Below are 13,859 nucleotides of genomic sequence, written 5' to 3' on the forward strand. Positions count from 1 at the left end.
AAAGTGCTTTCTTTAAGTGAAAAGGTGAGTACAATACAATAAGATATTTTGAAAGACAGAGAGAAACCATGTTCATATAACTTTTATTATAATATATTGCTGAAATTATTCTGTTTTATTATTAGTTATTGTTGTTAATCTCTTACTGTGTCTAAATTATAAATTAAATTTCATCATAGGTATATACGTATAGCAAAAAAAAAGCAGAAGTAATGCCTGCTTGAGTGTGGTTGGTAGGCTAATAATATGGGTGCAATAATATATAGTTTTAATTTGAACACTTCACCTAAAATGTCATATGCTGTGCTTCAGTGTGATATTGTTATGTTACAGAATTGTATCCTTATGATTTTATACTAAAAAAGGGACTTTATTTGTGCCAGATCTTGTATATGTGTGTGTATGCACACACACACTGTAGGGTTTGGCGCTATTTGCTGGTTTCAGGCATCCCCTGGGAGATCTTAGAACATGTCCCCTATGGATGGGGGTGAATACTGTAGCTAATTTTTTTTAAAATCCTCACTTAAGGGCATGCTTATTGGTGTTAGAGAGAGGAGAAAGGAGGGAGAAAGAGAGGGAGAGAAAGGTCAACGTGAGAGAGGAACATTGATCTCACATGCACCCCCTGCTGTGTACCTGAACCACCAACCTAGGCTTGTGCCTTGACTGGGAATGGAACCTGCTATCTTTCAGTTTATGGGAGGATATTCCAACCAACTGAGCCACACCAGCCAGAGCTACTATATCTAACTTTAATTCCACAAATATTTATTGAACACCTGCTTTGCAGGCTCCAGTACTGTCTTCCATTAGCTAGTCCAGTGATTCTTAATGAATCAGGATGTCTGTGAAGCCCTAACACTGTATACAGATTTTCTGTATATGTGCATGTATGTGCTTTTAAGTTTTTCAAGAGAGTGTACTATAAGAGGAGGAAGAACTACTTATCTGGAATGAAGAATGGTTCTGAACCCTGAATGCTTACCAGTAAAAAGGTTTAAAAATAAGGATATCTAAACTCAGTTCTAACATCCAGGGATTGTGATTTGGTGGATTTGAGGTAGAGCACCATCAGGCAAGGGTTGGTAGCCACTGGTCTATATAGGAGTAACACTGAAATATACTTCACGAGATCAGAAACTGTTCATTAATTACTGTACTCCTAGAGTCTAGAAGGTTCCTGGCACACAGTAGGTAGGCATTCGTTAAATATTTATTAAATGAATGCGTACTAGAGCCTACCAGTTCAGAAAAGTTAAAAAAGACGCCTCCTCTTCCCCTCATTGCTTTATCGTTCATTGTAAGTCATGATGGAATCAGTGAAAACATTTCCTCACACAGTAATAGTATACCTTTGTATTCTAAATAGCTAAGTATGTTGATATCCACCATAGGCAAATGCTATGAGAAGAAGTAAAGCTGAGTTAGTAGTAAGGAGTAGGCACCTCAGATCCTTGGCTAATGGTCTGTGGAAGAGCTGTAAGCAGCACATATTGGGGGTCACTTCACTGGAGGTTCTGGCTGTTTCAGCATAGCCTGTTTTGGGTACCTGTTTAGAGCCACCTGTTTATTTAGGTGGCTCTATGTTGGGAAGGATCGTGTATATAGGGATCTAACAGTACTTCCTAAGAGGTCCCATTGATATTTAGTGGCCTCTTTTTTATTTTTTCTCTTCCCATCCTCTTTATTCCCTCAAGAAATAGAGAGTACCCTCCAATTACTGAGTCTTTTTAGTGTGATGTGATATTTCAGTATTCTAAGTATTTATGTCTATGAGATTGAGGGGCATTGTGGAAGTAATTTATATGGAGGTATTCTGGAAGCAATGATACATGCCAGCCTGGCAGAAAACTGATGCATGGCAAAATTATAATTGTTATGAACCGCTTTCTCTTCTGGCAATTATGAGTAGGGATGTTGGGATTAATTGGGATAAATTATCTTTAGTACGGAGTCTATAAGCATCTGAAAACTCCAGGATTTCTCTTATTTAGAGCAGATAAATAATTTTTATGTACATATATTGGAATCATATTACAGGATATGCTTCTGAACTACTTCTGAAAATATTAGGGGAAAGTGAAATAGTAGTTTATTAAATTTCAGACCAAAGGAGATTTCTTTGTAGCCCAACTAATCTGGGTGGGTTCTGAAAGGAGATGGTTTTTTGATTCATTTATATATAGGATGTTTTATGTTGTAGTAAGTATAAGAAATGGGTTAGGGCTAAGAACGAACATGAAGGCCTATAAACAAGAGGCCATGAAATAAGTAATTCAAGCCTTTCTTTTAAAGCAAAGGGACATGACCTAAAGGATTAGAAATTATTTTATTCATAACATCTTGAGTGAACACTAGTAGAGACAGCCTCTTGGTGTTTGCTGAGCAGAAGTTTTTAATTAGAGTAAGTCTTTTAAGTCACTCCTTTTGAACCTTAGTATGCATATAAATCACCTGGGGATCTTGTTAAACTGCAGATTCCAGTTTAGTAGGTGTGGGATGGGGCCTCAGATGCCACACTTCTAGTAAGCTCTCAGGAGGGCAGCTCCAGGAACCACACCGTGAGCAGCAAATTTCTTGAAGTGGCAGGAAATAACTGGATTAAGGACATTAACATTGGAGAAGAAAATGCTACTTCTGTTGGTATAGTTTACTCAAAAGTAAGTTTAAATTTGCATCTTCCTTTCCTTTGACATTACCTATTAAAGATGAACATGTGTATACTCAACAATCCAGTAATTTTATTCTTGAGTATATACCCTAATTTGGAGAAATTCTTAAACATATACCCCAAGAGACAAATATAAGAGTTTTCATTGTAGCATTATTATAACTGGGAGGAAAAAAAAACTAGAAATAACCCAAATGTTTGTATGTAATAAGGTGGATTAAATACATTTTGGTATATTTATACAATGGAAATACTATTCAGCAGTCAAAGTGAATGAACTCCAGCTGCACACATCATCGAGGATGAATTTTGAGAACCTAATATTGGGTTACAAAATCATAGCAAGATACATATAATATGATTATATTTAAAACTTTAAAAAAGCAATGCTACATTGCTTATGGATGATATGTACAAATGTATAAAAATTGTGAAGAAAGTGAAAAGAAAGATTAACAAAATTCCAAGTGGTGGTTTCTTTTTTAAGTCAGAGAGAGATTTTGTGACTGACAAGGAGCTTCACAGATACTGGTTATATTTTCTTTCTTAAGCTGGTTAAGGGAGTACATGGGTCTAAATATTTTTATTATTATTACTTAAAATGTTCTTCTATCTGATACATACTTAATAAGGTGTTTCATAACTCTAAAAAAGAAAAAGCATTCCAATGGATTCACAGTTATTCCTTTGATAGCTTTACTCATTTGTATTTCAGTATGCTGCCTTGGGTGGATGAGACCTAGGTGCCATTACAGGTGTTGAATGGGGAAGTTTTTGGTGGAGGATGACATACATTTGAATGTTTCCCTTATGTGTATCATGAAAAAGTGTTAAAAAACACTGATTTAAGATTAGAGCAGTATAGTTTAATAGGGTAGGCAGACCTGCAAACTTACAACTGTAATATAATATGAGTGCTCATACCAGAAGAGATAATGCTTACAAAAAGAAATAGAGATCAGCCAGGAAATCTTTATGAAGTAGATGTTATTTAAGCTGGGACTTTAGGAATGAGGGAGCCCACATTCCCCAGTGAAGGAAAAGGAAGTACAAAGGCACAGAAGCCTGAAAGTCCATGGATCGTCTAGTGCAGGGGTGTCAAACTCATTTTCACCGAGGGCCACGTCAGCCTCAAGGTTGCTTTCAAAGGGCCAAAATGTAGAGCTCCCTGCCCCTAGTTAAGGAGTAGTTACATTTATAAAGTCCTGAAATTACACTTGGCCCTTTGAAGGCAATCACAAGGCTGATGTGGCCCCCGGTGAAAATGAGTTTGACACCCCTGGTCTACTGAGGGAATTTAGGTTTGTTAGCAGCCGTACTGTGAAGAGCTTTATCTAACACACTTTGGAGTTTGCACTGTGGACGTTGAGGTGTTATTAGTTAAATTAGAGATGTTGACTTGAGGTTTATATGCAAGGCTCTGTGCTAGTAGTTTCCTTGAAACTCTGTATTTGTATATTTATATTCTTTTCTTTCACTTGCAGGCTGCTATATGGCAAGCACTAAACCATTATGCTTATCGAGATGCAGTTTTCCTCGCAGAACGACTGTATGCAGAAGGTTTGTAATATATTCATTTCTATAGTCATAAATAAATTATATGAACACCATCACTATTTATGACTGCAACAAGATGCTGAGTATCACTTTTGTTTTTTCTTTGTGATTGATTTTAGTTCATAAGAACTTTTCCCTATATCTGTGTAGCTCCTTATATGCTACTTTTAATAACTGTAGAGTTGCTTTAGGTTTTATACTTTGGTTTACTTAATCTTCCCCAATCCTTAGGGTTTTTTTTCCCCAGGCTTTTTATTAGAATAGAGTCTGTATCCAGTGGTGAAGAGTGTGGGCTAGTCTACATCCTCAGTACAAACCCTAAGTCTGTCACTTAAATATACAGTTGTATACCTTAATGTCTGAGTATTACAGATTTCTCATTACAGATTACATATAAACTAAAGATAATAATTGCCTCATAAAGTTGAAGAAAGTTGAAGAATTAAATGAGATAATATATTTAAAGCACTTGGCACAGCGTTCAATACACATCTAATAATGTATGTTTTGTTTCTGTCAATTATTGTAATTCTCTTTCTAAAATGCTACTAATAGATAATTATGTACAGCTTTTTTTCTTTCAAGTCATTTTCTTGGATTATATACTCTAAAATGGAATTTACAAGTCAAAGTGTATAATCAGTTCTACACAAAAAGATTACTTTTTACCCAGCTGATAACCAAGCAGAGGCGTAATGATCTGGGGTGTCGCCAACAGTGTAAGACTTCCTTCATAGGCCTCAGTGTTACATTTCAATGTACGTTTGCTTGCTTGGGAATTAGGAGGTATTTTGTCTTCCATTTTATAACTGAGGGAATATGGGTATTTTCTCAAGCTTTTGTTTTAAATTTATTCTTATTTTGTGAGCTATATCTTTATTTATTACATAATTGCCCCCAGATTGTTGCTTTTTAATCTTAACTCTATTTATTTTTATTATTCTGATATATAAATTTTTTATGTAGTTGAACTCATCAGCTTTGCCATTTATACTTTCTCCTATTGCTTCAGTAGCTGGAAAATTGTCATCTTTCTATAACTATAATAAATATATGGTTCTTAATTGTTTAAAAATACTTAAAGAATTTATCATAGTATCATTACTTAATTTATCCAATATTATTTACAAGTGTTTTTTGCAATCTGGTCCTTTTTCTTTTCTTTTTTTACTTTTATTTTTCAATTACAGTTTATATTCAATATTATTTTGCATTAGTTTCAGGTGTACAGCATAGTGGTTAGATAATCACATAGTTTACAGTGTTCCCCCTGATGTTTCCAGTACCCTTCTGACGCCATACATAGTCTTTACAATATTATTGGGTATATGCCCTGTGCTGTAATATACATCCCATGACTATTTTGTAACTACCAATTTGTACGTCTTAATCCCTTCACCTTTCCCTCATCCCCTCAACCCTCTCCTCTCAGGCAACCATCAGTCTGTTCTCTTTATCTTTGAGTCTGTTTTGGTTTTGTTCATTTATTTTGTTCTTTAGCTTTCACATATAAGTGAAATTTTATGGTATTTGTCTGACTTATTTCATTCAGCATAATACCCTCTAGATCCATCCGTGCTGTTGCAAATGGTAAGACTCATTCTATTTATGGCTGAGTAATATTCCATTGTCTATATTTACCACAACTTTTTTATCCACTCATCTACTGATGGACACTTAGATTGCTGCCATATCTTGGCTATTGTAAATAATGCTGCAGTGAGCATAGGGGTGCATATATTCTTTTGAACCAGTGTGTTAGGTTCCTTCAGAAGTGGAATCACTGGGTCATAAGGCAGTTCCATTTGTAATTTTTTAAGGAACCTTCATCCTGTTTTCTATAGTGACTGCACCGGTCTGCATTCCCACCAACAAAGGGTTCCCTTCTCTTTACCTCCTTGAAAACACTTGTTGATTTATTGATGATAGCCATCATGACAGATTTGAGGTGATATCTCATTGTGGTTTTAATCTGCATTCTCTGATGATAAGTGATGTTGATCATCTTTTCATATGTCTATTGACCATCTGTATGTTCTCTTTGGAGAAGTGTCTATTCAGGTCCTCTGCCCACTTTTTAATTGGATTACTTGTTGGGTTTTTTGTTGTTGCTTTTTTGTTTGTTTGTTTGTTTGTTTTTGCTGTTGAGTTGTATGAGTTCTTGATAAATTTTCAGTATTAACCCCTTATCAGATGTACCATTGACAGATATGTTCTCACATTCAGTGGGTTGTCTTTTTGTTTTGTCGGTGTCCTCTGCTGTGAAACACTTTTTAGTGAGATGTAGTCCCATTTGTTTATATCTTTTGTTTCTCTTCCCTGAGGAGATATATCAGAAAAAATATTGCCAAGAGAAATGTCACAGATTTTACTGTGAGAATTATGGTATCGAGTCTTATGTTTAAGTCTTTGATCCATTTTTAGTTTATTCTTGTATATAGTGTAAGAAAGTGTTACATGTTCCCTCTTTGTTCCCCCCACAGCCTCTAAAATACTGATCAAAGCAGCAAACAAAAGAACTGGCACATTTCTGAACGTACAGCATTCTGGGCTTTCTTGCCATTTCCTAGTGGGCTATCCACCCTCTCCCAGCCCCTAACAACAAGTTGGATCACACAAAAGTTGGATCAATGCTTTTAATGATGCAAGCAATAAACTAACCCACCGTGCTTTGTCATTCTTACAAGTGGTTTCCTTTTTTTTTTTTTTTGCATGTACCTGTCCAGTTTTCCCAACACCATTTATTGAATAGACTGTTTTTACCCCATCATATGTTCTTGCCTCCTTTGTCATATATTAATTGAATCTAGCCCTTTTTCTTTTTTTTTTTTAAGATTTTATTTATTTTATTTTTAGACAGAAGGGAAGGGAGGGAGAGAGGCAAAGAAACATTAATGTGTGTTTGCTTCCAGTGCATCCCCTACTGGGGACCTGGCCTGCAGCCTAGGCATGTGCCCTGATTGGGCACTTTGAACTGGCCACCCTTTGGTTCACAGGCTGGCATTCAGTCCACTGAGCCACATCAGTCAGGGCGAATCTGGCCTTTTTCAATGTACAAATTATTTCAGATTGGTAATGTATAACACTGAGTTTTCCTCTCTAATGAAATTTGATTTCTGTACTCTCAAAGGTCTGTTATAAGAATACTACACAAAAACAAGATGCTTTAAAGTTGTCTGTTTAAAGGGAGGGGTAGGTGTGTGTGTGTGTGTGCTTGCATGCATGCTTGTGTTTGCTTGCTTGCTTTTCTTAAGGACTCATAGATTGTCTTCATTGTATTATCACCCTGGTTCATTATAGAAAGACAGTAATTAGGACTTGGGAAACTAAATTTTCTATCAGTAAGGCATTTCTACTTAATTGAAATTTGGATTTATAAATGATTGTTTCACATTAAATAACATGCCTAATTTTTTTGTTGCTAAACTTGCTTATTGCTAGATAAACAATGATTACCATTCAACCCACTGAATAATAGCCCTTTTTTTTTATATGTGTTCTTAGTACACTCAGAAGAAGCCTTGTTTTTACTGGCAACCTGTTATTACCGCTCAGGAAAGGCATATAAAGCATATAGACTCTTGAAAGGACACAGTTGTACTACACCGCAATGTAAATACCTGCTTGCAAAATGTTGTGTTGACCTCAGCAAGTAAGTTTTAAAAATTTTTTTCTATCTAATTTTGTTCCTACGTACACTGTAGAATTTTGGATAAAATTTTTTGGTGGATTAAACTGTGATTGACTCCCTTTCTCCCCTGTTTTTCGATAGTAGAGGTTTGTCAGTAACTTTGTAACTTAAGTTGTAATTAATTACTATCATTTTCTAGAATCCTAGTGTTATTTCCTTTCCTTTGCTTTCCTTGTTAGACCAATTGAAATAAAGCCTGAAACCTACCTACCACTTCATCTGTGATTAATGTTCCCCTGTGTCTAGGTAGTTGCATAATTATGGATTTGCCTTTCAAGATCGTTTTCTTTGCAAACCACTACTCCTACCCCGTTGAAGGAATGGGGCAAATTCAGGAGAGTGCTTCTTTTGCACATTACAGTTAAACCAAGTTAGCTATCCCAGCTCCGAATCTGGAGTCCGCTAGAGGTATAGGTAGTTATGTTCCGTTAAACTCTTTTTGTGCTGTAAGAGATAAACTAATGGCAAAGTGACTAGAACAAGACAGATAATTATAAAAGCCTATGTGTGTATTTAAAGTTTGTAGGTTTATAGGTTTCTTTTATTTGATGGCTTTTAAATTAAAGCTAGCTACAATATGTATAACATTTCTGAGATACTTGTTATCGAATTATTTTTACTTCAAGGATTCTAATGTTCTAAGTTCTTAAAACCGTATTTACCAGTTTCTTAACCCAATTCTTATCTTAGACCTTACCCCATTTACAAATCATTATAGTTTTTTTAAAAATCCCAATGACAATAAAAAACTTGAAATATTACCTTTTGTGTGTAAAACTTTGGAGTTTTGATGGTTTGGAAAAAATTTAAACTACAAATCATTATAAACTAATATGCTAAAAATATATACTGAAATTGAGCAAAAACATTTTCCTTTGGTGAACATTTATGATTTTCTATATCAGAAAAACAATTGACAAATAAAAAGAGATGAAGTGCCATACAAGTTTCATTTATAAACCTAAAAATGACTGAGGCCATTAAGTATACAACTTTTAATTAAAGTATGTTAGTCTTATTTAATTTGCTTGTAAATGTCTATTTCAAGGAATTATAGAACTAAGAATGGTCACCACGTTTGTTAATGAAACACCATTTATATTTTTCCCCCCAGTGTAATGGTCTTTCATTTTTTTTAAACTCATTTTTTTAAGATTTTATTTATTTATTTTTAGAGAGAGAAGGTGGGGAGAGAGAGAAACATCAATGTGCAGTTACTGGGGGTCATGGCCTGCAACCCAGGCATGTACCCTGACTGGGAATCGAACCTGTGACACTTTGGTTCACAGCCCGAGCTCAATCCACTGAGCTACGCCAGCCAGGGCGGTCTTTCATTTTTTTTTCGACATAAGTATTGTGTATGTTGTTCAGAGAAGATTTATACATACAGAGACTAAATTTAACTGGTTATGTTTTTAAAGGGAAGACTGGAATTTTAAGATCATAAATTCTCAGTCTCCCAAATGAGTGTAAATACAAGTTTATTGGTATTCTGAAGGTATTATGAACTTTTTATTTTACCTATCTCTATATCAAGAGGTACTTGGGTAATGAAGAATGTCTTTATACTCAGGGCCTTTTACATTGACTTTTTAAATTTGTGATTTGTGTTTTAAAGGCTTGCAGAAGGGGAGCAGATCTTATCTGGTGGAGTGTTTAATAAACAGAAAAGCCATGATGACATTGTTACTGAGTTTGGCGATTCTGCTTGCTTTACTCTTTCATTGTTGGGACATGTATATTGGTGAGTAAGAATCATTCAAATTATCAGAAAATTGTTTCTAATACTAGAGTGCTTTGCGGTTTTAAAACCTCTGCTAATGTATGTTTATCAAATAGCACTTGGATGAGTAGTACAGTCTGCTAGTTCCATGACCTTTTTAAACCTGAAGAATATTAGAGATGCTTATCCCACGTTGTCCACTTTGCCTTAATGGTAATAGCTGCATCAGCACTGTCTGACACTTGAATGCACAGATGGATTTTTTACCCAGCTCAGGAGAGCATCTTCATGTAATCCACTGAGAAAAAGAAGAAAAAGAGAAGTTTTTTCTCTAATATTAAGTATCATTCTTGCTCCTTAGAAAGAGGTTTGAAAGCAAGTTTCAGTAATAAAGTAAATACATTTATTTACATTTATTTAAACAGTCTTTTAAAAGCAAATGAGAGAAGGAACATGTATAAAGGACACATGGACAAAGCCAAAGGGGATGGGTTCGAGGGTGGGAGGTGGGGATGGGTGGGGCTAGGGGCCGAGGTGAGGTGAAAATGGAGACAACTGTACTTGCACAACAATAAAATAAAAAATAAAACAATAAAGACCAAATTAACATTAAAAAATAAAAGCAAATGAGAGTAAATTCAATTTTATCACTATAATATTTTTCTCACCTACTTTTATTCTGAAAGACTCTTTGAACTGGGGAATAGTGGGGAGATCTGTTGTGTGAGGCCACAGGAACTGTTTAAGAGCCCGTGGGATGCATCGCTGTGTAAACATCATTGATACAGATCACGGGAGAAATGGAGAGGATCGCTTGTCTAAAGAATTAGGGTAGCACCTGTTTTAAGATAAATTGAGGCCAGTAGTAGTTTGAAAAACTACTTACTTAGTACTTTTTCTTAGTACTTAGTACTAAAGTTTTTCTGTAGTACTTAATTTTCTTAGTTCTTAATATTAAGTACCTAGAACTTAGTACTAAGTACTAAGAACTTCTAAGTCAGTAGTTTTAGTAGTTAATAGTAGTTTTGAAAAACCTTGAAAATGTCTTTTTGAACAGAATAAATTATTTGAATTGGGGACTCGTTTTCAGATGATAACACTCTTGAGAATAGGAATAAGCAAAGATATAATATCAATATCTTCATTTATCTAAATAAAAGGACTTATAGTAATTAATTTAGTTCATGCAACTATGATTCTTCTTGTCATTTATTCAAGAAACTTTGAGATTCATCCCCCATTATGGCTAGACACAGTACTGGCACTGGGAATATAAAGATAAGTAATTCATAGTCCCTGCCCTCAGAGTTTTGTAATAGAGGAAATAAGTAGTAAACAAAAGTCCCAAGTTTTTATCATCACAGTAAAAATGCTGTGATAAAATTTGAGCAGTATTTTGTTCGAATGAGGGAATGCTCAGTTCTACCTGGTTAAGAAGAGGGATAAGACGGTAAATAGGAAAGACTTGATAGAATAAGTTTTGTTTCTTTGAATTCTCAGTAGCAATAAAATTAGAAATTAGAAAATGTGCAAAATACTTGAATGGACATTTCTCCATAGAGTAAATGGATGGTAAGTGAGCCCATGAAAAGATAAACCAAATCATTAGACATTAAGGGAAGGAAAGTAAAAACCACCATTAGTTTGTTGCCCTGGCTGGTGTGGCTCAGTTGGGTGGAGCATCATCCCATGAACCGAATGGTCACAGATTCCATTACTGGTTAGGCGATATGCCTAGGGTGAGGGTGAGGTCTTCTGTAGGGTGTGAGAGGCAACCAACTGAAGTTTTTCTCCCACATCAATGTTTCTCTCTCTCTCCCTTCCTCTCTCTTAAAGTCAGTAAGCATGTCCTTGGGTGAAGATTTAAAAAAAACAAACAAACATAAAACACCTCTATAAACCACTACACGCATATTAGAATGGCAAAAATAAAAACCACTGACAATACTAAGTCCTGGTAAGGATGCAGAGCAATGGGATTTCTCATACATTGTTGATGGGAATATAAAATGATACTGGTACGTGAACGTCCACAGCAGCTTTATCTGAAAAAGCCTAGAAGTGAAATCATCCCAAATTCAGTGGTGAATGGATAAACAAACTACATTCGTACAATCAGCTACAGCTCAGCAATAAGGAGAAACAAACTGATGTACACCATAACTTGGATAGATTTCAAGTGTATTATGGCAAGTGAAAAAAGCCAATTTCAAAAGTTTACATACTATATGATTCCATTTATGTAAACAACATTATTGATAAGGGAAAATTACTGTGCTAGAGAAAGATCATCAGTTCTCAGAGGTTGGAGTTGGGGTGAAGTTGTGGCTATAAAGTAGCTGAAGAAGTTTCTTTGGGATGTTGAAAGAGTTCAGCCCTGGCTGGCATAGCTCAGTGGATTGAGCGCGGGCTGGGAACCAAAGTGTCCCAGGTTCGATTCCCAGCCAGGGTACATTCCTGGGTTGCAGGCCAGAATCCCCAGCAACTGCACATTGATGTCTCTCTCTCTCTCTCTCTCTCTCTCTCCTTCCCTTCCCTTCCCTCTCTAAAAATAAATAAATAAAATCTTTAAAAAAAAAAAAAAAGAAAGAGTTCTCTATCGTGATTGTGGTGGTTATACAAATCTACACATGTGACAAAATTTCATAAAACTATACAGAAGCAAATGAGTGCATGTAAAACTTCTGAAATTCAAATGAAGTCTGTGGTTTATTTTACAGTGTGGTACTACTGTCAATTTCCATGTCTTCATAATTGTACTATGGTTCTATCAGATGTTGTTATTGAGGGGAGCTGGCTGTAGAGTGCATGGGAACACTACTATTTTTGTAACTCTGTGTGAGTCAGATTAGTTCAAAGTCAAATGTGATAAAACAAAAGTGTTAAAGTTTCAAAATGCTATGTATGTATTACTAATTAGAACCATGATTATTAAATGTTCTTGAAAGTATAGTTGAATCAGGTTCTAACCATGGAAAAGGAAGGTTCCCCCCCTTCTTCAGAGGAATAACAGTGGATTATTATTATTTATCATCATCATCATAATTATTTATCACAATAATAATTATTTTTATTTATCATAAAGTTTAAAAAGTTACATATCCAGTGGGAGACAACCATGCTCCAAAAACTGACTTTTCTTTTCTGCCATCATATGCCTGTCTTGTGACCCCAATTGTACTCAGTAATCTAGATACTTTACATTGTAATTTTGTAGCTATGGCTTATCTTTTTTATCTCCAGTGTTTTGATAGATTCTTTATTAGTCTTTTAAGATTTTATTTATCTATTTTTAGAGAGGGAAGGGAGGGAGAAAGAGAGAAAGAGAGAGAAACATCAATGTGTGGTTGCTGGGGGCCGTGGCCTGCAACCCAGGCATGTGCCCTGACTGGGAATTGAACCTGTGACACTTTGGTTCGCAGCTCACGCTCAATCCACTGAGCTATGCCAACCAGGGTTTATTAGTCTTTTTGTCTCCCATAGCACATGAGACTTCTATGTTTAGGATACAACTGATATTAAGTCAGGTTCCTAAATTAACCTGTTTTTTCCCAATACCATCTATTCTAAATTATTATTTTTACTCCAATTATTAGGGAAACTCCTTTCTGTGTTTTAATAAAAAGTCCATCTAAAGTTGGAACATTTCAAGCAGTTTAATTCTCTTAAATCTTTTCCCTTTTTACCTCTCAATTGAATGAATAATTAGAGGTTTATCTCCCCAGATTGGGTTATTACAGTTTCACACCTGGCTTCTTTCTCAGTTCTTATATTATTTATACATCTATCTGTACCTCTCTGCATATCTAATCTGTTCATAGCAGACACTAGTTTTGTTTTAAACTTCTTCTATTATATGATCTGTTAATGAGATCATGGCTTAGAAAAATCATCCTTGCCAACTTATCAAAAGCTAAAAATTTTTTTTTTGCTAAAGTAAAAAGAAAATAAAATTTAAATGATATTGGAGAATGATTTTTGTTATAAAGGATCACCTCTCGCATCACATTTCCAGAACATTTTTCCTTGAATAGATTATTCTATCTTTGCTTGAATTAATTTGTCCACCACTTTTCTGACCATTAAATAATTCATTCAATCTACTCAATGCAACTTTTTAAATTATTAATAAAAGTGCCAGTTTCATGTTACTTTATACAAGCAAAGCAAGGGGGCAAGGCTACTTGAAAACAGGAAAGAGATAATATAAAAAT

General features: G+C 35.1%; 1 protein-coding gene across 9 annotated transcripts in view; it reads left to right on the forward strand.

Moving 5' to 3' along the window:
- CDC27 (cell division cycle 27) overlaps nucleotides 1–13,859 on the forward strand; it is a 55,416-nt gene that overhangs the window by 8,409 nt on the left and 33,148 nt on the right. For 7 of the 9 annotated variants that reach the window (XM_036033550.1, XM_036033549.1, XM_036033551.1 and 4 more), the window contains exons 2-4: nucleotides 4,159–4,234; nucleotides 7,736–7,883; nucleotides 9,541–9,666. In XM_036033550.1, the coding sequence (XP_035889443.1) occupies nucleotides 4,159–4,234; nucleotides 7,736–7,883; nucleotides 9,541–9,666 (350 nt within the window). Of the gene's footprint in view, nucleotides 1–4,158; nucleotides 4,235–7,735; nucleotides 7,884–9,540; nucleotides 9,667–13,859 lie in introns of those variants that run through there. The other 2 variants (XM_036033553.1, XM_036033554.1) reach the window with 2 other exon arrangements.

This window comes from Phyllostomus discolor, chromosome 8 (genome assembly GCF_004126475.2).
Source record: "Phyllostomus discolor isolate MPI-MPIP mPhyDis1 chromosome 8, mPhyDis1.pri.v3, whole genome shotgun sequence".
Lineage (NCBI taxonomy): Eukaryota > Metazoa > Chordata > Mammalia > Chiroptera > Phyllostomidae > Phyllostomus > Phyllostomus discolor.